At 49.6% G+C, this 23,846-nt stretch overlaps 10 protein-coding genes across 10 annotated transcripts; 5 read left to right on the top strand and 5 right to left on the bottom strand.

Annotated features, from left to right (window-relative positions):
* Positions 1 to 110: 110 nt before the first annotated feature.
* On the bottom strand, positions 111 to 3,633 carry ONS95_001369 (uncharacterized protein; the record flags this gene model as incomplete). The annotated part of the gene is made up of 6 exons (XM_058494565.1): positions 1,770 to 3,633; positions 1,672 to 1,715; positions 1,535 to 1,620; positions 1,017 to 1,484; positions 703 to 960; positions 111 to 553 (listed from the first exon to the last, which is right to left on the bottom strand). The coding sequence occupies exons 1-6, from the start codon at positions 2,202 to 2,204 to the stop codon at positions 111 to 113; spliced, it is 1,734 nt and encodes a 577-aa protein (XP_058354872.1). The 5' UTR covers positions 2,205 to 3,633.
* A 2,046-nt stretch (positions 3,634 to 5,679) lies between these two features.
* On the bottom strand, positions 5,680 to 7,004 carry ONS95_001368 (uncharacterized protein; the record flags this gene model as incomplete). The annotated part of the gene is made up of 2 exons (XM_058494564.1): positions 5,680 to 5,994; positions 6,048 to 7,004. The coding sequence occupies 2 exons, from the start codon at positions 7,002 to 7,004 to the stop codon at positions 5,680 to 5,682; spliced, it is 1,272 nt and encodes a 423-aa protein (XP_058354871.1).
* Positions 7,005 to 8,091: 1,087 nt separating this feature from the next.
* Positions 8,092 to 10,737, top strand: ONS95_001367 (uncharacterized protein; the record flags this gene model as incomplete). Its single annotated transcript, XM_058494563.1, has 6 exons — positions 8,092 to 8,404; positions 8,456 to 8,709; positions 8,763 to 9,097; positions 9,144 to 9,198; positions 9,289 to 9,530; positions 9,621 to 10,737. 6 exons carry the CDS (start codon positions 8,092 to 8,094, stop codon positions 10,735 to 10,737), a joined length of 2,316 nt encoding a protein of 771 aa, XP_058354870.1.
* A 316-nt stretch (positions 10,738 to 11,053) lies between these two features.
* On the top strand, positions 11,054 to 12,769 carry ONS95_001366 (uncharacterized protein; the record flags this gene model as incomplete). Its single annotated transcript, XM_058494562.1, has 1 exon — positions 11,054 to 12,769. The coding sequence occupies one exon, from the start codon at positions 11,054 to 11,056 to the stop codon at positions 12,767 to 12,769; it is 1,716 nt and encodes a 571-aa protein (XP_058354869.1).
* A 314-nt stretch (positions 12,770 to 13,083) lies between these two features.
* Positions 13,084 to 14,277, bottom strand: ONS95_001365 (uncharacterized protein). The gene is made up of 2 exons (XM_058494561.1): positions 13,859 to 14,277; positions 13,084 to 13,711 (listed from the first exon to the last, which is right to left on the bottom strand). The coding sequence occupies exons 1-2, from the start codon at positions 13,990 to 13,992 to the stop codon at positions 13,642 to 13,644; spliced, it is 204 nt and encodes a 67-aa protein (XP_058354868.1). The 5' UTR covers positions 13,993 to 14,277; the 3' UTR covers positions 13,084 to 13,641.
* Positions 14,278 to 15,030: 753 nt separating this feature from the next.
* Positions 15,031 to 15,915, bottom strand: ERG2 (C-8 sterol isomerase; the record flags this gene model as incomplete). The annotated part of the gene is made up of 3 exons (XM_058494560.1): positions 15,031 to 15,374; positions 15,431 to 15,457; positions 15,582 to 15,915. 3 exons carry the CDS (start codon positions 15,913 to 15,915, stop codon positions 15,031 to 15,033), a joined length of 705 nt encoding a protein of 234 aa, XP_058354867.1.
* Positions 15,916 to 16,393: 478 nt separating this feature from the next.
* MRP2 (40S ribosomal protein mrp2, mitochondrial) lies at positions 16,394 to 16,988 on the top strand (the record flags this gene model as incomplete). The annotated part of the gene is made up of 3 exons (XM_058494559.1): positions 16,394 to 16,500; positions 16,640 to 16,811; positions 16,926 to 16,988. 3 exons carry the CDS (start codon positions 16,394 to 16,396, stop codon positions 16,986 to 16,988), a joined length of 342 nt encoding a protein of 113 aa, XP_058354866.1.
* A 555-nt stretch (positions 16,989 to 17,543) lies between these two features.
* ONS95_001362 (uncharacterized protein) lies at positions 17,544 to 18,863 on the top strand (the record flags this gene model as incomplete). The annotated part of the gene is made up of 3 exons (XM_058494558.1): positions 17,544 to 17,611; positions 17,658 to 17,773; positions 17,821 to 18,863. The coding sequence occupies 3 exons, from the start codon at positions 17,544 to 17,546 to the stop codon at positions 18,861 to 18,863; spliced, it is 1,227 nt and encodes a 408-aa protein (XP_058354865.1).
* An 879-nt stretch (positions 18,864 to 19,742) lies between these two features.
* Positions 19,743 to 20,048, bottom strand: ONS95_001361 (uncharacterized protein; the record flags this gene model as incomplete). The annotated part of the gene is made up of 1 exon (XM_058494557.1): positions 19,743 to 20,048. One exon carries the CDS (start codon positions 20,046 to 20,048, stop codon positions 19,743 to 19,745), a length of 306 nt encoding a protein of 101 aa, XP_058354864.1.
* Positions 20,049 to 22,204: 2,156 nt separating this feature from the next.
* On the top strand, positions 22,205 to 23,811 carry ONS95_001360 (uncharacterized protein; the record flags this gene model as incomplete). Its single annotated transcript, XM_058494556.1, has 2 exons — positions 22,205 to 22,519; positions 22,585 to 23,811. 2 exons carry the CDS (start codon positions 22,205 to 22,207, stop codon positions 23,074 to 23,076), a joined length of 807 nt encoding a protein of 268 aa, XP_058354863.1. The 3' UTR covers positions 23,077 to 23,811.
* Positions 23,812 to 23,846: the final 35 nt, after the last annotated feature.

Here is a 23,846-nt window from a genome sequence, read left to right as displayed (position 1 = left end):
CTTCATGTCATGCCATGCCATGCCATCCCATCTAGCTCATTCATTACCGAGACCAGTATCCCAGAATAGATCAACAAACAAACAAAACATCACATCAACACCCCACCCCCCTACGCAGCATCACAAGCAGTCTTCTGCGCCGCACAATCCGCCGTCGACTTCCCAGGGAGTTTCCCCCCGTTGACGGCATCAGAGCAAGCATTGTTCTGGATATCGCAGGACCGCTGCTTGGCAGCCGACTCATTGACAAAGGTGTTGCCATTGACTGAGAATGGGCGGTCCTTGTTGCCGGAATTGGTGACGGGTGGTGCGGCTCCTCCGAGGTTTCCGCTGGTTGCGCCGCCTTTAGCGGGTGTTTGGGCTGCGGCGGGGGCGGCGGAGGCGGCTGACCCTTTTCCTCCTTGACCTTGGCCTTGGCCTTGACCTTGGCCTTGACCTTGGCCTTGGCCTTGACCTTGGCCTTGACCTTGGCCTTGACCTTGGCCTTGACCTTGTCCCTTTCCGCCGGCCTGGTTAGTAGCTGCTTTCGAGGGAGCGGCTCCTGGGGCGGAGGCTGGAGATGGAAGTCAGTATATGGTTCAAGGTATGAGAATGAAGATAAGGAGATGGGGTGAAGGACTGCTCTGTGATGTCAAGACATCCTCAGGTCAAGTCGTCTTCACCACTTGTGAGAGTGGGTTCATCAGGCCTTTTGGAACTTACTTGCTGCTGCCGCCGCCTTGCCACCACCAGCGTTGGCATTTCCTCCAGCGTTGGCTTTACCACCTGCATTTGCGTTTCCTCCGGCGTTGGCATTTCCTCCAGCGTTGGCTTTACCACCTGCATTTGCTTTTCCTCCGGCGTTGGCATTGTTATTACCTCCAGCATTGGCATTACCGCCTGCATTTGCGTTTCCTCCAGCGTTGGCGTTTTTGTTTCCACCAGCATTTGCATTGTTGTTGCCTCCAGCATTACCACCTCCTAGAAACCAGTTCGTCAGTATATGTCACGAGAAAAGTAGTTTGTGGAAGACTCACCATTACCAGCACCAACAGTGAACTTCTGGCAATCATCCTGAGCACCTCTCTGTGCAACAGGCATGAGAACAGGCTGATGGTTGGACGACGAAGTCATCGAGCACACGCGGTAGTTGCCTGCCGGCAATCCACCGGTGACAGTCGCGGAAAGGAGACCGTTTCCATTTCCGTCATCGTTGACACCCTTGAAGAAGACGAAGGAGACTGGGTCGGGTGGCTGGGTTGGTGCGAGGGAGTTTCCGAGGTCTTGGATGGTGAGATGGGTGTGTCCGATGATCTTGCCGGATCCGTCAAGATCCTGGGGAGCACTGTAGTAGGTTTCTTGTGCGTTGGTGAATGAACCGGCGGCGAGACCCTTGGTTTGGACGGAGACGGTAAAGGTCTGGTTGGGGTCGAGATCCTCCATTGGCTTTGGGGAGGTGATGATACCTGAGATCATGTTGGCTGTTGAGGGGATTTTACCCATGACTATTCGCATTAGCTTTGCGATCCGCTATAAGATGCTTGAATCAACTCACCAATTCCGTTACATGATCCTGCCTTGACTTGAAGACCGTTGGTGAGAGTCTGGCCCTTACAGAAATTGATGAAGTTGGCGGGGTCGCTAAATCTCGGTTAATCCATATTCTCTCAGTGAAGGAACATTCAAACTTACGTTGCTGATGCAGCTTGGCCGGCAGTAGGTGTATCTTGACCATCCTTGAATGTTGTCAGTCATCGAATCTTTTGTCCACAGTCCATATTTGAACGCACCTTGTTTGAGTTGGCCTGGATGACAGCGGTGTCTAGACATGTGGCTCCTCCTGCAGCAGCATTGTTGTTCTTGTTATTGTTGTTTCCCCCGTTTCCTCCATTGCCTCCAGTGGCTGCACCGGCATTGTTTTTGTTGTTGTTTCCACCTGTAGCTGCTCCGGCATTGTTGTTATTTCCTCCTGCGTTATTCTTGGCACCAGCAGCTGGAGTGGCCGCGGATGCTGGAGTAGCAGACGCCTTTGCTTGGCCACCTGCATTTCCTCCATTTCCACCACCGAAACCTCCTCTGTTGCCACCACCGAATCCACCACCGAACCTGTTGTTCTGTCTTCGAACCAAGCCACGCTGTACCAGGCCGTCGAACTCCGGAATGATAGCAGCTTCAGTCGCAACAGTGAGGCCAAGAATGGCGATTGAGACCTGTTTGAATAACATGGCGACGGACTGAAATGTGAAAAAACGTTGTCGTCGATGCGGAAAAGATATGAGATCTGAAAACCTGTCTAGCAGTAAAAGAACGATTCTCGTTTGATCTACAATCGAGGAAGTCGAGAAGGGTAGGCGGTTGTAGAATCGAAAGAGAGTGGTGAAAAGTACGGCGCCAGTCCTACGAAACAGAAAATTAAAAAGAGTGACGGGGGAGTGTACAGCAAGATACCAAACAATACTGAGGAACGAGTAGATGCCAAGGAGGAGGGCCACCGAGTATTATATAGGATCTCCCTCGTCTGAAATGCGCTCGATCATGGCCTGCTTGGCACACCAGGGGCCAGGGTTGGGTTTTGCAGGCCCCGGTCCCCTCTGAGTCTCCGACCGAGCGCTGGAGGAAGACTGGGACTCACTGAGTGAGTGGCCTCCCTGCACAGCCCTGTTGAAATTGGAGGTCCACTGTGGAAGGGGAGTAAGAAGGGATATCCAACGCTGAGTTCAGGCGTATTCACGACTATTCAGGACTAACTCGAGCCCTGCCACCCCCCCGGTCAGAGCCGTTTGGGAGTGTCGTAGCGGTGTTTGGCCCCGCTGTGGTGCATTGGAACCCCGTGGCCAGGGATTACCCAGGGGCTTCCCGCGCCAAGCTGCGACATCAATGCTTCAAGTGTCGCTTGCACTACTGTAGGTAGGCTACGCGGTTTCGTCTCAAACAGGAGACAGGAGACACAGGACAAGAGACAGCGGGCATCATCTCATCAATCGGATCGAGCATGCTGCTCACCACAGAATAAACTGGGCCGGTGTGTCAGGTGCCCTCTTCGATGGAGGGTGGACCTGGCATCGCAGAATGAGATGTGTGATGCAACGAGATGAAAGCATGATGGGAGGACTTTGTAGCAGCGAGCACGAACTCGAACCCGAACTCAAAAGAGACAGAATAGAATGTCCGCGTCGTACAGAATGGCATAGTGCAAACGAGCAGGAAGAGCTTCGGTACTGAGGCGACTCGAGTGTGTGTAGGTAATAGCAGTTCGGGCGTTTGGATAATGGAAAGGCGTGTCGTAGTGCCACCGAATGAAGCATCCAAGTGCACCCAGCCGCGTGAGATCCAAACAAACTAAACACATGCCCCAAACACGACCCTTTCACGTATGGCGATTGATAGACGCATCGGTGTCGAATCATTGCAGTGACAATCATTGCCAGACTGATGCCCTGTAGCGCTCCCTCTGTATGGCTCCGCGGCTATCCAACAACAAGCCTCACCCACTAGAAGCGAGCACTGCGCGACACCTACCACATCTGGCATCGTATTATTATTCAGTCCAAGATTTCATTCTCCGATATTCCGAGTAGCGAAAGGATAAGAAACACGATGTTGCACTCTCTGGAGATGAAAGGATGCTGGAAGTCGGCACGGTTCAGGAGAATGACCAACACTTAGGAGGCTACTGCGAAACTCAGTCCACCAAGTATAAGACGGCAATCTGCGCTCACTGACCAACCCAACCACGGGGGCGGCGCATTTTCACCATGCCCTCGGACGACTTTGCCGAACCAAAAACCAAATACCGGTATGGGAAATTTGATTCCATATGCATTGAATGCAAGAAAAACCAGACAGAACCTTTCCTTCTCATGCTTTGCTTCAAATCTGACAACTCCATTAACTTTACCAATACCACAACTCTACACGGGGAGAATCTGAATCTCACCTCGGCAGACAGGCAGGCAGGTATTATTGTAAAAAACGCACGTTTCTTTTCAGCACGTTTTTTTCCAGCGATCATTGCTCGATAGATCGATTACCTGCCTGCCTGCCTGTCTGTTCAAATATGATGCGAAAAACATACTAGGTACTCGGTGATCCTATCGCCCATCAACTCTTGATTCCCTTCCCCTCGTACGAGTACGTTCTCCATACCCAACCAACAACCAACGCATCAACAATCATCGCATGGCATCGCGGCTCTAACTTCCCAACCTTCCCAACTTCCGAACTTCCGTGCCCAATTACACCAACTAAGTGATCGCCTGGTGCCTCACAATGTGTTCCAAGAAAAGCCCGTCGGGGCGCCGATAGACCAGTAGAGTTCGCGAGAGTTAAGGTTAAGGGTAAGGAAAACTCCACCCAACTTGGCAGGAAACCTTTTTCGTTCAAGCGAGCCTCCTCCTTCCCTCGATCCAACAAAGAACAGAACACAGAACAGAACAGAGCGCAAGAGTGGAGTGGATAGCATATGGAATCATGAATGGAAGTAAGTGGATGCATCTCTCTCTCACACCAACAACTCTCTCGCTAAACCTCCAACCCAGCACAAACGAAACCAACAACCCGTCGTATTTATTGAGCTACAGTACAGTACCAGCAGTATCTCAGAAACCGTCCAGGGATGACCATCCCCCTCTCCTCTCTGACAGACAGTTGTACCTGCCAGCCAGCCTGCCATCCCAAGAGAAGAAAAAAAACCCCCCCAAATCCACTCCCGAGTCCCAACACCTTCAAAGCTCGCTTACTGTGCAACGCTTTGAATCCCCGTGTCTCCACCCCCTCCACCCATCCACCCTCTCCACACACTTCACGTCTCACACCATTATTCCCAACTTCGGACCAACCCAGCCCCACGCGAACAGCCTCACTACAGTACTAAAAAAGAAGCCGGGATTCAGCCTTTCCTTACAAAGCATAATAATGATGCCCGCATCCACTACTACTGTGCAGTACAGCGCATTATTATCGCTTGTTGTTGGCCCCCAATAGTGATCTTTCAGAGGCTGTCAGTTGGGTGGGTCGTCCACATTGCATGGGTGCATGCATGGGAGGGAGGGCCGTTAGCGTCGTCTCGTCTGAGGCTCACTGCGGAGAGTTTGGGAATGGGACTAGCTTGATTCAAAAAGTGCGCGCAACGAAAAAGAGAAAAAAGTAAGCTTCTATTGTGGCGGAGGGCAGCAGATCCTTGGGAAGATACTACGTAGAAATTATGCACGCCAGCGAATGATGGAAGGTCGGATGCGAAAGAGAGAAGGAAAAAGCTTGGATGTTGTGGTGTTGAGCAATGAGATGTGGCCCGCTTCCTAGGCAACCCGCAGTGCGGAAGGAAGCATATGCCAAGCAAAATACTACTTGCAAATCCTCAGAACCATGAAATGCGACTCCTTTCTACTGTACCATCTCTTAGTCCCATATCAAGTACACATATTCATCCGATATCCGATGACAGCGCTACGGACCCGTGCCAAAACCTCGGTGATCCACCACGTATCCACAACGTCGAGCTCTAGAAGGCAGGTGTCCATCCATCACACGACCCTCCTTTGATGTCATGAGGACGTTGATCATGCTTAACCCTCCCTCAGATTCTCATCATCCATGGAAGGAGTGGCGATCAAGAATGTCTCGTATCAAGGTAGCACACCACATGGCAGTCCACACCGCTTTCCAAGCAATGTCTGTATCGAGCTTCCAAGCGAACAGTCATCACAATCGTCCTCCAAGCTTTTTCTCATAGATGATTCGCTCCTGGCGGAAGTTGATGTTGATCGTTTCGTCTAAGATGGAAACGCCGAGATGAGTCTTCTCCAAACGTTTCCATGACTTCAATGCTTTATCCTTCCAAACTCTACACTGTTTGTTTCGATACTCATAGAATGCTCTGGTATAGGGTCTGACTCGAAGTCGTCGGAGAATCTTCTGGAGTTTCCACCTGGCTTCTCCAGCCTTGAGATAGGTCTTCCACTTTTGGCGTCGGATTGTCTCAAGGGCGGCTCGGTATCTTGTGATTTCGTTCAGTTCCTTGGCTCTTGTTAGCTAGTCAATCACTTAACACTTTGAATTATGATGCTTGCCTTGAAAGAAAGAGCTCCGCCATGCCGATCGACCCGATAAATTTGCTTGATATTTCTTGGAAACCATTCAGGCAGATCTTCTGGTGCTGGGAAGCCAGCGTGTCCCTTTGGTTTGATCTCCTCAGGCTTGTGATCACGAGGATCTGAGTCGCCAAGGATGCTGGACACTTCGTCATCTGACACGTCCGGATCTACTGACAGGTCGAGGGCTTGAAGATGAGTCTTGGGAGCCAAGGTTGATGGCGATCTAGAGAGTGCAGCTCTTGCGCCTTGTGTGGTGATTGTTTCTTCTATAGTTTCATCATCAGAGTCCACTGAATTTGGTATGGAAGGATTCCAAAGAGGGATTTTCTCGGGGCTACCAAGTCCAGAGAAATCCAACATCACGACGGTGTTTTCGTACTCGGGGACAGACAAGGTCGACGGTGAGATATCTGCAACACGTTTGTCGACTGGAAGGATGATGGTAGGTTGACCTCGAGCAGACTGGGAAGCTTCTCCGGTGCGTGGGCCATGGAATATATTCGTAACAGATTCTTCTCCTAGATCCTGTTCCCCGTTGCTGATGTCGTTTACAGCAAGCTTCGATGTCACCGTCGATGTATTGACGTGCTCCGAGGTGACATTGGCGGCACGAACATAATTAGCTTGAGCAGACTTGAGAACTTCTTTACTGACGCGAGCAGCAGGTCGAGCAGCGGGTCGAGGAGCTGGAGTCGGAGTATCAATTGAAGCGAGCGCTGGCGCTGAGCTCTCCATGTTAAGTTCATTTTGGAGGGCTTGGGAAACTGTTGGAGTTTGTTCAGCTAGACTTGCAGCTTCCTCAGCCTTGCGTTTCTTCTCCAGCTTCTTCCTCTCCTTCTTCAATCTCTTCTTCTCGGCCTTGCGCAACGACTTCTCCTGCTTAGATCGATTGTCGGGACTGGCATCGGCCGTCAGGCTGTTGGTTGACCCCATTTTGACTTCTGCTTGGTTCGTCGACATGGGTGTGGTCTGTTTGAGATCAAGGTCGATGTTGACAGATGAAGTGTTACGATAGGAAGATGGAAGGACTGGAAGAGAAGATATCGTTGAAAGCGTCCTTGGTGCTTCCTTCCGTTTTCACTCCAACTAAAGCCTGAAAGGTGAAGGAGCAGTCGAGGGCTGCTTGGGCTTCACGTGATTGGGGTTAAAAATATCTCCCATTCATCATCACCGATAGGCAGAGGAGAAAGGCAAAACAGGCCAAAATAAGTAGACAGCAGGATTTGAGGAAAAGCGCACATTTATAAAGTAGAGTTGATGTTTGCTTGGTGGAATGGGGAATGACGAGTCGCAACTTCAGCTTGACGCTTGCGGATATGGGCATGAAAGAAACCTACTGCGAAGTGAAGGCTGAAGAGCGGGAACGTGCATGATGCAGATCTTTTGCGAAGGCATCGTTGTGGCCTCGCATCCATGATTGAGCTCAACTTGAGATGTTCCAAGATGTACAGGAAATGCAAAAAATTGAGACGTTGTCGAAGTTGGCATAAGGTGGTTGTGGCCTGACAACCCAGCTTCAAGCCTGAGGTTGAACATCCGAACTGGCAAGTGAAAATACCTTTGCCAATGACTGACGGTTAAAGACAAGCCAAATGGAGCTGGCATTGTTGTTGTTGTCTCGCTTGCGAAGAGAGTTTTGAAGCTATTCCCAACTCTTGCGCTAATAAACTTTAAAACGTCACAAACAGCCATCATTGGACATATGAGCAGCCACCGTCAGATCGGGCATCCACTCCGTAAGACCTACGCTAAATCTCTGCTAGTAGCCTCGGCACCATTTGCTTATCACTCACGTCAGTCAACGCTGCGTACCTCTTCATCGAAATGTCAAAGTAACTACCTTTTCGAAATGCCGCAGAAACATGACGCCGACTGATTATGAAGCAGGTAATGCTAACGCGACAGCGGCCTTAGTTGCTCAATACAGTATGGCGGCTGACAAGATAAGGTACAGACATCCTTACATAAGTAAGTGGGGGGGAACCTTCAATCCAAAAGTTCGTAGCCTTGCCTGATCAAAATGAACTCCACGACATCAGCGAATACACCCGAGAATCCTCTGGGAGGCTCTGCGAACGGTATAAATGGCGTCAAGTGGTCGCCGCCCTCCAATGCTCCATCACAAACCCCGCTGATCGGGAGCTGTATCCATTGCCGCCGGCGCAAAGTTCGATGCGATAAACAATCACCTTGTGGGAACTGTGTGAGGTTTGGCACGGAATGCGAGTTAGCCCCTCGAAAGAGGGCTCCTAGACGACCTAGGAAGCCGGTAGATGGGGGAGAATATACAGGCAGAGAGCTGGAGTTGATGAAGCGGCTGAACAGCCTGGAGGGTAAGTGCTGCTATTTCCCGAGAGCTTCCCTACTAACGATATTGTGAGCAGGAATCGTAAAAGAACTTAGCAGCCACGTCGATACAAACGACTCGAGTCCTGCCAAATCTGCCGACCCAATAGAGAATGGAGAGGATGTTCACATTAGAGCTGTGGGGAGGTCACAAACTGCACCATCAGGTCTGAGGATACCGGAATCAGGAGATGTTGTACCTGTCGAGAAAAGCATGGGGACTCTGATGTTGTCAGATGAAGGCAAAACTCGTTATGTTCAACGAAACTTCTTTTCTCGTCTGACAGATGAGGCTAGTGAACACCAGCGTTGATCTGCAGGACTTTGATTTTAACTCAAATTTAGGTGGATGATCTTGTTCAATTATTCTTCGATGGCGATCGGGAAGAGGATGAAGATATTTCTTCGCCTGAGACCAGCTCAGCATCAAACGACCGGGATCACCAAAGCTTCGTATTTGGGTATGCTTCGACACAGCTCAACATGAGAGACTTACACCCCTTGCCCTCCCAGTTACCGTATTATGTGCAGATATACGCGGAGAAGGTTGACCTCCTCGTCAAAATTCTGCACATGCCTACCGTTGAAGCTCTCTTCAAAGATGCGCAAAATGATCTGAATTCCTTGAGCCGAAGTTCAGAGGCTTTGATATTTGCTATCTACTTTGCTGTGATTACAAGGTATTACCAACGTCAGACTTTCTCAGGATCATGCTGACTTAACCAGCATGTCTGTTGAAGAAGTCAAATCGAATTTGGGATTTGAAAGGAAAGCCATCTATGTGAGTTCATTTCTTTTCCGTTCTGGCAGAACCAACCACCCCCTCCCCAGTTCTTCAACATAGCTGCCCAGAAGTCCTGATTCAATGTAGGACAAATACCGCTTTGGTACTGAGCAGGCACTTGCTCGAGCCAACTTTCTAGATACCTCAGACTTGACTACGCTTCAAGCCTTTGTTCTGTACCTCGCCACAGTCAGATGTGAAGATCATACCCGAGTTCCCTGGGCTTTGATGCGGTCTGCGGTCGGAGTTGCGCAATCTATGGGCCTCCATAGAGATGGAAATGTTTTTCACCTCAGTCCATACGATGTGGAGATGCGTCGTCGTCTATGGTAAGCCTCCTCTGCACAAGTTGACTTCCATCGAAGGAGCTTGAATTTTTCCTATGGGGCCTAAAGAATATATACTGATGGAATGAACAGGTGGCAGCTGTGCATTCTAGATTTCCGTCTCTCAGAGAAGGACGGATCAGAGACGTGCACCATGGATATATCATTCGATACGCAACGGCCGCTGAATATCAACGACTCAGACCTTCTACCTGATGCGCTTGTTGCTCCAGAGCCACGAGTTGGCCTTACAGATCTCTCGATTGCACTCATCACTTGCGAGATCAGCTCCGCCGCACATAAGCTACTGTCGTATCGAAGCGATGACGGAGTTGCGCAAGTTTCCGGGAAAGAAGAACGAATACGAAAATTCTGTCAAGTTTTGGAGGAGAGATACGTCAAGCACTGCACAGATTTGACCCCGATCTCTTGGATGGTCTCAAGGCTTTGCAAGCTCGTGATCTGCAAGCTGGAATCGATGCTTCTCCTACCCCTGACGAGAACCGAATCTACAAATCGGGATCCAGAGTCGAAAGAGCTGTACGACAAGATGTTCCTTGCCAGCATTGAGGGCGTTGAGCTTCGACGAGATCTTGAAGCCGACATAACCAAACAATGGCATTGGTATCTTCGTACGATCATCCAATGGCATGCAATTGCATACTTGCTTTCAGAGCTTTGTGTAAGGGAGCCTGATGACAATGTGACTCGAGCCTGGAATGTGCTGGACCTCGTTTTCCAGGACTACCGAGAAATTCAAGGCCACGGCGCCCCTGGAATGCTGATGGCACCGATGAAGAAGCTGATCGCCCGAGCCAGGCAAAAAAGAGCCCAGGATCTGGAGAAATTAAGGGCGGCCGAAATAACAGCACAGACAAATGGCCAGCTAGACAATACGGCTGCTACACAAATACCAGATATTCCTCCAGCTCAAGATTTCTTCCCAGGGACGTTTGATTTTCAGAATGTCTCAACCCCTCAAGGACAAACATATGGAGACTATCAGCAAGACTGGCTTCAGCAGCAACAGCAACAATATCCGACCATGGCACCCACGCCTTGGCTGTTGGAGGATTCCGCGTTGCAAGATTTGGGGATTGATATGAATTATTTGGATCCGAATATGGAATGGGAAGGATTGAATGATTTGATGAGTCAGATGGAGCCTGCTTATGGCTCTAATTCTCATGGGCCTTTTGGTGGGTGGTAATGGAAGGCAATGATAGGACATAGATGGCACTGGTCAGTGTTCAAGCAAGAGATGAACCCCGTATCCACAGCTGTATGGTTTTACAACAGTCGCGTTGAAGAAGACAGCTTAAGCGTTGGAACTGGCCAGGTGCAAGTGCTACACGGAGTGTCAAGACCTGCCTCTGTCTCATTGGCAGTCATTCTGTTGGTTTTCTCATCCTCTCCATCTCAACACGTGTCTAGTTGCCTGCCCTTGCCGGTGCTGAATGCTCTCCTCACACATGACTATCACGTCAATATTAAAGTCAACCTTGCAGAAGGTAGTATTTACCAAGATGCATTCCTCAACCTTCACTATTCCAAGCCTCCTCACTATCCTGCTCCTCTACGTCCAAGTGCAAGGCTCCGATACCTCCTCCCAAACGATCCTCACCTCCAACAACCAAACCACCTTTCCCCCACCCTCATCCCCATCCCCCCGGAAAGTCGCCATCATCGGCTCCGGCCTCTCCGGCGCCACAGCTGCCTACTACCTCCACGACTCAACCTGCGAAATCCAACCAATACACATCACCGTCTTCGAACGCTCACCCCAACCCGGCGGGCGCATCAAATCCGTGAAATACCGCGGCAAAACACTTGAAGTCGGCGCTCCTGCTGTATCTACACACGACTGGTGTTTCCTACGCGCTATGCGAGATGTTGGGTTGGAGCCTAAAAAGCCAGACCGGGCGTGGAAGTTCCGCGTGAAGAGGACGCTGGGTGTTTGGGATGGGGAGAGATTGTTTGATGCTAGGGCGCATGAACCGCTTTGCATGAATTGGTGGGAGTTGATTGTGAGTGTTTGGAGGGAGGGCAGACATGCTTGGTTGTTCAGGAAGGTCTCGCATCCGATGTGGTGGGAGGTGGGGAGGTTGGTGTGGAGGTATGGTGTTGAGGCGGCGAGGTTTCAGAGGGCTGTGGTGGGGGATTTGGATGCTTGGGATGGGTTTGGGAGGGATTTTTATGATTGGGAGACTCATACGTTTGGTGATCTGGGGGTGGAGGCTGATAAGTCGGGGCTTGATGTAAGGGCTTTGGGCTCAGCTAGGGAGTATTTGAGAGGTTTGGATGTTTCTGAGAGATTCTTGGAGGAAGTTGTGGAACCTTATGCTAGAGGGAGATTTGCTCGGAATCTGGATAGCTTGAGAGGGATCGCTGCAGAGATGGCGTATAGGGAGTTTTATGCGAGGAGTGTGGCTGTTGCAGAGGGGAATGTTCGACTTGTTGATCGCTTGATTACTCTCTCGAAAGCTGATCTGAAGCTTAACACGAGTGTAAAGGAGATCGAACCTGGGAAATTCAAACGGTTCAACCTAGGCATTGAGTCCTCACTCCCAGATTCTACCGTGGAAACACGCTGGGAAGAGTTCGACGCAGTCATCATTGCCACACCCCTCCACCTCAGCGGTATATCCTTCGCCGAGAGCCTCAATATCCACTTCGAAACAACCGCTTCAAAGACACCACTCTGCGAACGACACATCACGCATCTCGTGTCCTCCCACTGTCTCTCCCCAGAATTCTTCAACCTGCCTCCAGGAACCAGGCTCCCAGACACGATTCTCACCACCGCTAATAGCTCTACCAATCCGGAAATATTCAGTGTAACTCTACTCGACACACTCACGCGTATCGATACAACATACTGCTCACCCTGGGATCTCGAAGACTGCGATATGGTGGTCTATGAGATGATCTTCCGAATTGTCTCATCTGAAGCGATTGATAACCAGACTTTGGCTGAAATGGTGGGTAGCCCGACTGACTACGAATTTCCTTTTGTTCATCGTCAGGTATGGCCGTATATCACGCCGGATGAGAGCGGGAGTCAGCTGCCGACTGGAAAAATTGAGATTGTGCCGGGGTTGTTTTATACTGGGAGAGGGGAGGATATCGTGGCTTCGCTGGAGATGAGTTGTAGGATGGGGTTTAATGCTGGGATCAAGGCTTCGAATGATTTATATGATGCGTGGAGAAAAGAGGCCCGGGGTACACAGATCAGAGGATGATCGTGCAGATTCGATCCAGTTCTTGTGATCCGTGTATTTTGCAAACCTTTCTTCGCCAATCTTTCCTTTCTGGGTCACTCTTTTGCGCTCTCGCCTTCGGGAAAGATGAACAAGTTCACCTGAACATCATCATAGTGCAGCAGTGCAGCAGTGCAGCAGGCCTAGTCCGTCCGCCTTCTCCTTCGAAATGATCCTAGTCCATATTACCGAATCCGTTTACGTCAGCTATTGCCCAAACTCCATATCCAGGACACATTTCGTGGAGTAGAATCAACGACTGAACGGTACTTTTTCATTGGAAAATATCATAACGTACATTAATTAATCTATTGGGTATCATCTCCAACTTGACGCCATAAAAGCCCTAGAAATGTCGCCCTCTTTCCATTAGGCTGACCGAGCCAGGCAAGACCGACATCCCGAAGTGCATCTTTGCAACCAGAGCTGAGATACAGAACATTCGTGCTGATCATGCTGAACTTCGGAAAGATCCCAGATTAGGAGATACTGAAGTCAGGGATGATTCTGACTGTCCTTGAACCCAGCCGAATTCCCATCATCAAAGGCCCTGCCTGCATATCCTCATCATCCCCTAGAGAAGGCATTCGAAGCCCATAATATCTCAAAATTCCCCAGACCAATTCCAAACAATAATCATAACGCATCAAAATAATTGCCTCCATCCATTGCACATAAGGTCTTCACCTCGACTGAACGACTCCCAATCAACTCTGTCCACTTTAGTTGAGTAAAGCGACCGACCAAATCCAACAATTCCTCCGGGTATCAATTCATCACTTCATCTTTCTCTCCAACCAACTCCTTGAATCACTTTCCAAGTACATTCCCCTCCCCACTCGACTCAATTCAATTCAGTTCTTCAACCCCGAAAAGATGCGTTCCCAAGGCCCCCAGTTCGCGAGACCACCCCGCGATTTATTCCTTTACGCAAATACGTCAGCTATTATTCTCCGACTGTCATCGCAAAACATCTCTCCACTTGCAACAGCCGAACCAGGGCGAATTACGAGATATGTGTAAAGCACGATTGTGTTTTTTGGACATGTCAGAGTCAAAGATAAAACTCACTTATCGCAATTCCAGTATTTTTCCCTGGCGGCAGTGGTTCGCTGCTGCAGTTTGTAGGCCTCGAATTCCTTCGCGTCGCGGGCCTCTTCGGGCGTCATAGGTGGGGGTGTGATTTTCTTGGTGAAGAGAGGCATGGTTGAGAATTGAAATGTATATGTGGATGAAATGATTGATGAGGTTGAATGGTTTGAATTGAGTTGGGGTATCCGAGTTTCGAGAAGTGGGATGCCTGGACAGACGTTCAGGGGTATGTGGGTTTATTATAATGAGTGGTTGAAAGCGACTCGTCTGTTGTTTATCCAGAAGTAAATACAACTTCTGCGTCTGTCTGGCTATGCGGAATTGATCTTCTGGATCATCAACAACGAGACAAGGCTGACGGCGACTTTTGTTGAGGAATGGAGGGGAGATTTCAGCTCTTGGGGTTCGGGGGAGCACACTCTTCCGTATATATGTAGCGCTTATCTCGGCGCCAAGGTGCCCTTTGGTATCCCACTCCCCAGATCCCGACTCTCTTACTTGCTCGCCTGTGTTTCGGCGTAATATCGTAACCCCACGCTATTGACAGCGGCCCGCTTGGCAGTCCCGACTTTTGCCCGGTGCCAGTACTGTACGAGTACTTGCCAGTACGTCAATTGATTGCGTTTAGCCTGATTTGATTAGGTACAGGCAGTCCAATCGCCGGGCGGAAGGGATCGGGTTGTGTGTAAATTGTGTTGGTGTGCATGGCCGCGTCCGGATCGCTGTGTGGATGAGTGGATGTCTCGAGAGCATACGCTGTACGGAGTACGAAGGATGGATGCGAACCAGTGGGAGGGAATGGGTTGCGGCATTTTTTTGTTTTCATGGTACACGATGACTGCGTCCAAGGCTGCGGGGTGATGCATGGAATGTTCTATGCTGATAATGCCAATGCTACAGCTATATTACAAGATGTATTATGTCCTGAAAACAGGATCTCCTGCATACCAAGCCAAGGCGTGCAAGGGGCACAGATACTGGTACATTGTCCTCCCACTCGACCCCTCCTGCCTCGACCCCTCTTCGCCCTCCTTCTCCAGCTTCGTCCTGCACCCCACCAAGCCACTACATTCCACAACATTACCCCTCACAACAAAACTCAATCCTCATACAAACACAGCTCAGCTCAGCTCAGCTCAGCTCGCACAAGATCACAGTTTCCCCATAAGCAGATTCTTGATCATCTCACGCCCGGTGACATAGCTCGTCCTCCACAAAGTCGGGAAGTCAAGAGTACTAGTAAACGTGTCGGCGTATCCAAAGCCCAACATAGGAGGGATCCAGCCACGTGCGTACTCGAGAGCGAAGCAGGCTTCGTCCATCTTGTACTGCTTGACAGTCCCCCGGCGGAGATGGTGCACGCTGCCCTGGGGATAGACTTCTGGGAGGTAGGAGCCTGGTCCTGGGGTATAGGCGAGCTGGGTGCCGGCCAAGATGTGGAAGTAGTCGTCTGCGGTGTGTCGGCCTGTGTGGCCTTCTGTACCAATAGCTGTTCCTATTGAAACTGTGAGTTTTGTCTTAAGCTTTGGGGCAATATCGTGGGGTACATACCGAAGATGATGAGGTACTCGGTGATACCTGGAGATCGGTCAGCTCAACATTCCATCTTGCCTTGCTCTCTGGCTGGGCAGCAGTCATGTGACCTCCGTCGTACAGAACTGGAAATTTCCCTTTTGTTTCAGGGACGAAGAAGGAAACTTACTGGCGTGGATGATATACATGGCGCCCATTGCACCACCAGCATTATTGAAGATCCACTCCTCGTCCAAATTGACATATCCCCCTGGCAATTTCTCACTCAACTCATCGACAATGTACTTCACCACGCTAGTAGTATCATTGCCATGAGCAGCAATTGCCCTCTGAGAAACATCCTTCAGTTGTTCAGGAGAAAAGATATAGAACCATTCCAAATGGGAATCCAAGTAAAGGTAAACAGCCGAGAGAAGAGCCACGACAACGGCTGTGATGGTCAGAGTTTTGGTCCAGGACTTTGGAGCCGGTTTCTCTGTCGGCGACCGGTTTTTGGGCGACATGATGATGAGAAAGGAATGTGTTGAATGCTTGCTAGGTAAGGACTGTGATCTGTGGGCAAGTGAAGTGAAGATATAAAGGCTTTGCATGTGGAAAGGGGAAGAGATATTTTGTTGTGGTCAGACTTGGCGGGTTCGGCTGTTGACTTTACCGGCTGCCCTAGCTTGATCGATGGGGATGAAGTGGGTTGTAAGCACGTGTTCGGGTTCGAAATGGGACGCAATTCGTGAATATCGATTAGATCTAGAATGTTCGGATTCCACGGCTTCCAGAGTTGGTTGACTATTATATGTAAGCCCTATTTGACACTAAAAATTGATCTGTAAAAAGAGACGAGGCTGCAATGCAAGGCTGAGAGACCAGCCCAATTCGGCCACCGTAAATCATCACGTGGAAGATCTTCGATTCTTGAACTTCGCAAAGTAGGTAAGGTACCAGCTCCACGACTCCAACGACTTCGTATCACCCACCACCGCCATCATGTCTATGTTCCGATCGAAGAGGCTCGACCTGGGCTGCTTCGTCAACATCAAAGTCATCCGCGACCACACCAAGCGGAAAGTCTTCGCCGAGCACGAACCAGAGAGGTACGCTCTTCCTGTCTCATCCTATCCCATTTTCGCAACAGCTACTCTCTCTTCTGCGGAGCTTGTCAGCGAGCTATTACCACATCTGCAAGGTCAATTGTATGCTTGGGAAGTTGCTAATCTGTTCTGTGGCTGTTAGACAAGCTCTCCGCTACATCATCCGCAATCTTACACTTCCTGCTCGAACCCGCGCGCAAGCACAGCTGCAGCTGTCGCAGATGCATTGCTATACCCGCGCTACGCAGATCCGCAATCGTTGTATAGAGGGTGGCAAAGGAAGGGGTGTGTTGAGGGATTTCAAGATGACGAGAGTGAGTGCCCTTGCTGTGGAGATTGGGAGGTTGATTGCTGGGCGGCTTGCTGGAGGAATGGAAGGATGTGCGATGGTGGTGTTTCGATGGAGTTGTGCTAATGGTCACTTGCAGTACAATTTCAGAGTCAATGCTCTGTCTGGATCATTACCGGGTGTGAAGAAGGCTAGTTGGTAGAGGGAGGATGTATGGCATTTGGGGGATTGGGCAGGGGAGATGTGGTCGAGGTTGACGAAGGAAGAGAAGACCCATGCATATCACACCTACAGGATATGAGATTGTGGTCAAATATGTTCGCCGCCGCCGAAGTAGAAGGAACATGAGCGGGTGTACACAATTAGAGACTGTACGATACTATGCCAGGGAAATCAGAGTCATATTCCGATACCAGGAATAGCATTGGGGACAAGGCGTGGACGAAACAAAAATATCTGTCTCCTCGGTTTGTTCAACCATTAATTGCTCCGAGTGAATGTCAGATACAAGGCATGAGATCGGTAAAGTGGTAACGTGGTAACGTGCTTTCCCGAAGCAAACAATCAGGCAAGTGAATTTCAGTTTCTTCTCCTCTGACTTCACTTCTCTCCTCTCCTGTCCTGTCCTGTCTGCCTTTTACTTCGTCACCAACACCAAACTCTCATCCTCAACAACCATTCCCTTCTCGACCTCTTTTCCATTCCACCACGAGCACTTCTCTGAGCTTTCCTCACCGACCCCTCCACTGCAACCACCATGTTTCGACGTCTTGATTCAGGTCTCCCCAAAGATCCTGTCTATCCCACCGATCTCAAAGGCTTAGGGTGAGCTTCATCTTGCTTCAAGTCTCCTGCTTTCTAATCGATCTAGATACTTCATTAACGACGAAGATGAGATCCGAAGCATTGAGAATGAGAAGGCTTACTTCAAGTTCTTTCTGACCAAGAATGAGCGCTTCAATTGCGTCCAGCGAGATTCCATGAATGGTCAGTACGCTCACCTTGCTACGAAACACCTGCTCACGTCTCACTAGAAGCCATCCGTACCGAAGTGTACAGCCGCCTCACCAGCCTCGGCCTCGAAAAGATTCGTGTTCCCCTTGGTGCAGGAGCTGATGAACCAAACCTGCCAATCTTCGTATCCGCCAACCTCGAGACTAAGAAGCACATCATCATCCTCTTCTACGAACACACTCAAGACCTCGGTATCTTCGCTCACAGAATCATCGGCGGCAAAGGAGGAATCAACCAAGGCTCAGCAGTCAGTCTCGTCAAGTACATCCAATCCCAGGTCTTCTCCACCCAGAATGTCGACTCTCCTGGTATCATACTCGCCAATATGGGACAGCTGAGATGGTGGCGTAAGGGTCAGAAGGCAGTCACACAAACTACCTGGTTTGCTCTTCCCCAGAAGAGTGCCGTTGAGCCACCATATCGATTCAATGAGGAGAAAAACACCATTCCAGGCAACAGAACCACCACCGAGCACGTCAACACTATCTTCAACGAAGTTGTTGAGAACCTTGCCCACCCAGATGCTAAACTCTCCCTTATCGGTGTCTCCGACGGCGCAGTCCAAGTTTCTCTCTTCCTCAACAACGAGACCAACTTTAAGAAATGGGGAAAGCGAATCGACGCCTTCGCAACCATCGCATCCTACTTCCATGCCCACGAGATCACCAATCCCATCTTCGCCGACTTTCTCCTCAAACGTGGTCGCGCTTATGTTCAGTCCCAGGATCCAGTCGGTGCGTTCATGGCTGATGAGAAAGGCTCCAAGCGCGTTCATGCGTATGGCTGTCCGGTCTTCAGCTCTGGCGAGCCGTATTATAGTGAGACTATGATGACGAAGGCTCATCGCGTTATTATTGATTGGTTTAGAGAGGTTGCTGCTGATATGGAGTATGAGAATCCGAAGTTTGTGCGGATGGATTTTGGTAGGGAGGGGGATGATGACGATGAGCCTGGTCCGCAGACTTGGGATGGGGAGAGTGGCGTGAGGGAGATTGCAGAGGTTGACGAGGCTAGCGAGGGTGAGAAGCTGGAGAAGAACAAGGAGAATGTGAAGGCTGAGTAGAGGACTTCAGGATGTCCTGCAGGCGAAACAGGGAATGTGCTTGGTGGTGAGGAGAGTGGATCTCGGTCACGGCACTTCTGCAGTCAAAGATGACGCGGATATATGCAAATGGAGATAGAACCCGAATCGTGCTATTGAAGACAATGGTAAATGCTTTCTCTTGACAATGGAACTTCTCGGATTTTGCTGCCCTGTGCTCCAAAGTCCCGGGCTTTTTCCAATGCCTGATCACGTAAATTGGAAGGCCCATTTATGCCAACACACTAACGTAGTGAAAATGACTATAAGAACCTCAAGTGCCACTATGTAGAGATAACTCTGGCAGACTGGTCTGAAAAGAGGCTAAATAAGCGCGTGAGTGGGTGCCGGAGGACCTGCAACAGGTCCACATGACTCTTCGATGGCAATAAACTCAGCAGCCAAGTTGGGCAATTTCTAGCATCTCCTACTGGAATATCAAGGAGTCTGTAAGCAGATAGTTATTTCTATATCTCGGGGAGCTAGAAACATCGCGTCGCTGGACATCAAATGGTTGAATAGTTTCCTCCCTGGTGAGGCGACCTAAGAAAAACGGGCTTCGCTCGCTAAATTTACCTAGGATGGAAAAGTCAACAGTGGGAAGCGAACTCAAAGGTGAAGGTAGGTTACGTGGTCGTACAATCCCTGTCCGTTCACCGATATGCCCAACCTTGAACTCGCAGGACTTCAGAGCTCCTTGAGAAAGCACAAAATATTGTGAAGATATTAAAAAGTCATGTCGTCTTGCGCTTTTGATTTATTATAAGTAGAAGAGCCTTGTTTTTAGCCTTTCTTTGCTCTTGATTAGGTTGCAGGAGCCTTAAAGTAAATGGTGAATCGAATTCCAAGCCCAAAGAAGATCTAGGTTACCAAGATAATAGAGCTGGTCCATGAGTATGTATTACCGAACTCCTCTCCTTCTGACATGAGCAGCGTACACTCTAAAATCTCCTCACGGCCCCTATCATGGTGTTGTGCCTCAATTACTACTATGTCATTATGTTCGAGCATTTTCCTAAATCCTCGGCCAAGCTTGAGGTCCCTTGACGGACACTCATTGTCACCTTCGAGCCCCCCATGCCACACTATCTCATCTTCACTGTATAGCTTCCTGCCAGAATATCTCCAAGCTTCCTCCAGTACACTGAAGTGCCAGAAGGAATTCATCCCCGAGCTCGTGTGCGGGCGGACAAGAGCCAGAGAGTTTGATTGTTCGTAAGTACGGCGGTTTCATTCACCTCATTTGGATCCTGTGACAGCTTTCCAAGTTGATTGAATGGTGAATGCTTAGACGATTCTCGGGGCTCCAAGTAAAAGGTGGAAAAGGCCAGGGCCCGGGGGACTGGAAGTAATCGCTAGAATCAGGAAACTTTGGGACGATCTGCGAGAGAGAAGGGGAAAGCAGGAAATGTAAATCGACTGCCCTCAAGATCCTGATGACAGTACTCATTGCGTTGAAAAATCGTAGGGTCTAGAGTTGACAAGCTTGGAAGAGATTGGTCTCTACCCCGAGAAAGCTCAGCTTCGACAGATATCAATTCGATTTCTCGGTTTTACCTTCACATCCACCTTTGAACTGGCACCTTCACCTTTCCTGAGTTAGGGGTCCGAGTCGAAATCGTCACCTCACATTAGATGAGAAAAGCGGCGTTTGAACAAGTAGAGGGTGAAAAAATATCTTCAACCAAATTTGATTGTGACTTCATACTTCAGAAGTTGTTGGCCAAACGAAAATGCGAGAAATCAAAAATCAGCAGAGTTTCGGAGATGGCCAGATGTGAATATTTGTGGATCTCAGCGCACTGAAGCCCTTTGCCAATACCGCCAAGTCGATATTCGAGACCCATCTGCTTTTCCCCATGTCCCTGTCCTCACAACGAGCACGAAATCTCGAAATATATCCATCCCATCCCCTGCACGTGTAAAAGCGGCAGTTTCATCTGATCTCTGAGACAGCTGAGAAACCTGTTGAGAATCCGAGAATTCGGATTCCTGATCTACGGAGGGACGGCCATTGGAAGACATTCTCCACGGGGGCTCGAATGTCTCATCCTGCTTTCTAATTACTATACACAGGGCTCAACAGCCGCAATATCCTGTAGCTTTTTAATCAATTAACCGTATCTTTAAGCATCCGATGGCGCCTTGGGTTTAATTTCGGAGGTGCTTGTGTCCAGATCGCAATTGTACGCACGAGCCTTACCGTGGACACGACTCACGATACCCTTTCGTATTTCCGCTGTGGAGACACTGGAGAAAGACCTAATTGGGTTAAGCTGTTCAACATCGAAGAGGCAATCGCAGTCCGAGTGCTTAAGGGAGGGAAGAGAAGGGACGCGTACCCGAATTCGAAAGCGGATGATCTTGGCAGATGTTTGGAGTTCAATTTCCAGGAGACACAGAACTTCTCGTCCAGGATCGTCTTCGGCTCCAGAATTGATACGAAGTTGGTTAAAGTGGAGTAGCTTCCATTTCATGTCCCTGGATCATCAATCTCCCACGAATCGCAACACTTCCATGAGACGGGATGAAGAGGCTCAAAGCAGGACGTTGACACGCCAAGCGATGAGGCTGCAACTGAATCTTGGAGATGGAATATGTTGGCGCTCAGTCGATGCTTTTAAACCAGGTAAGAATTGGAAAATCAAAGGGATAAGCGCCAAGATGCTCACTTGATGTGCTTGGCGCTTGTTTTAGAATGTGTTGTTAGTTCATGCGTTCGGCTCGCTTAGCGGTTTCGACGTTTCGCTTCGGCACATCCGACGAACAGTACGCGCAGATCATACAAACAGTCCTGTTAAGGAGTTGTCCTGCCGAAGCGAAACCGCGAAAAAAGGACAGCCTAGCGAATCAGTGGCATGGCTTGAGCGGATACTCGTCCTAACTTGTGAGAAGCACGGGACTTGCGCGCAAGATGACGGAAAGTGAAATCGGGGTTGTTTCTTGGCGGGTGTTTTAAAGCGGAGGGAGCCGCTGGATCATCCATGGGAGGCGTGGTCTGTTGACAGCGGGCTTGAAAGGGGATGGTGTGGGAGAGAGGTACTTGGCATCGTACCAAGATGAGATGAGTTGATGCCTCTGCCGTCTGTGGAGTCAAGGTCAGTATATATATCAGAGGAGTCTTCTCTCTTGTCTATTCCTTCTTCATCCATTCTTTGCAGTCCACTTCCTTCATTCCATCTTCCTCCCTTTCAAACAACAGCTGCGCTGTCCATTCATTTTATTCCACTTCTTCAAGTTTTTCTACACGGCTGCGCTGTTGTTACTCCTATCCTTTCGAAATTCATACCTTGTTCTTTTCGACCAATTAACAATCCTTGAAAATGCAATACTCAGCCCTCCTCACCGTTGCTCTCGCATCCCTCTCCGTCGCCGCCCCAACCCCAAATCTCAAGGCCCGCGCAGCCGTCCTCGGCACCGCAACCTACGATGACCTCTCCGTCTCTGGAGGTGTAGCAGGTGATGCTCTCAACGAGGTTCTCGCCAAGCTCCCCATCGACACCTCCGACTTCGCCAACGTCGACCCAGCAGACATTGCTTTCCTGGGAGATGTCAACGATATCGCTAACGATGCCGAGACTGAGGCATTCAACGTCGCTATCGAGGCAGCAACTGGTGACGAGAAGGTTGCTCTCCAGGTATATCACTTCCCCATTTCCACAAATCTCCCAAACAGAGTAGATACTAATCCCTCCTCCAACAGAACGGCAAGATAAAGAACAAGGTCCTCAAGCTCGAGGCCACCGTCCTCCAACTCCAAGCTCAAGCCGCCCAGGGCAAAGACACCTCCGCCAAGCTCGCAGAGGAGACCAAGAAGCTGAATAACAACATTGCCCTCGATGCGGCTGCTGCGGGTCAACCATCGACTTTCTTGAGCTTTGATGCTCAGGCTGGGTCTGGTGATGTTGCTGCTGCGCCGGCTGCTGATGCTGGTGGTGATAATGCCAATGCCAACGCTGATGATGCCAACGCTGATGATGCCAACGCTGATGATGCTGATGCCAACGTTGACGAGGAGGCCAACGCCGGTAACAACAGCAACAACAACAACAACAACAACAACAACAACAACAACGACAACGCCAACGCTGATGAAGCTGACGCAAACGTCGACGAGGAGGCCAACGCCAACGAGGACGACACCGAGGAAGTCGAGGTCTGCACCAAGCAGCGCGTCAAGAAGTCCAAGTTCTAAATTTTGAGGACTTTGCCTGCTTACCTTACTCACTGTCTATTTGTCGACGAGTTAGTTGATTGGTACATGTACGAAACACCATAGGAGGAGATGAAGTGGAATTAAAAAAGAATTTTCTTGTTTTAAATATTTTGAGTTTTGTTGGGGAATGAACGGGGAATGTGGGGATGGATGGACTGTTTTTGGACCACCTCAACTTTTTTGTGTGTATTGTATCATCATATCGCCAGAGCTAGTTGTTTTTGGCCAGACAATTTAATGAGATATAATACCCTTTAAACACTTCAAATAAACTGAGATGGGAGTGTGTGTGTGTGTGTGTGTGTGTTTGTGTCTTTTGAATGGATTGTGGAGGAGTTGGAATTGGAATTGATTGTGGATTTGGATATGGTTTGGAATGGAATGTGGTGTTGGATGCCAAGTGTCCCCTCGAGCCGCGTGCAGGTACTTTTCGGAGGATCGGAGACTAGTGGATATTTACTGCATGTGGCATCGTGCAGTAAAAACTAATGAATGCCAGTTGGATGATCCACAGTCTTTTTCGTTCGTGACGACGCAAACGGAAAAGTGGAGAGCGGATTGAAGTTGTAGTACTGAGAGATGGAGAAGCGGCTTTGGAGCGGCTCTGGATTTGATGAGTCGCAGGGCGGGAAGTGTCGCAAGTGGACACAAATTCAACAACACACACCCACTTGGGGATTGGGTGAGGGGAGAGGAAACGAAGGCCAGCGGACTAAAAAAAAAAATGAGTGAAAAGTCAATTCAATCGC

Source organism: Cadophora gregata (genome assembly GCF_030347475.1).
Source record: "Cadophora gregata isolate MNR1 chromosome Unknown scaffold_10, whole genome shotgun sequence".
Classification (NCBI taxonomy): domain Eukaryota; kingdom Fungi; phylum Ascomycota; class Leotiomycetes; order Helotiales; family Ploettnerulaceae; genus Cadophora; species Cadophora gregata.
The sequence above is the reverse complement of the archived record's forward strand: the minus strand, read 5'-3'. Positions and strand labels throughout refer to the sequence as shown.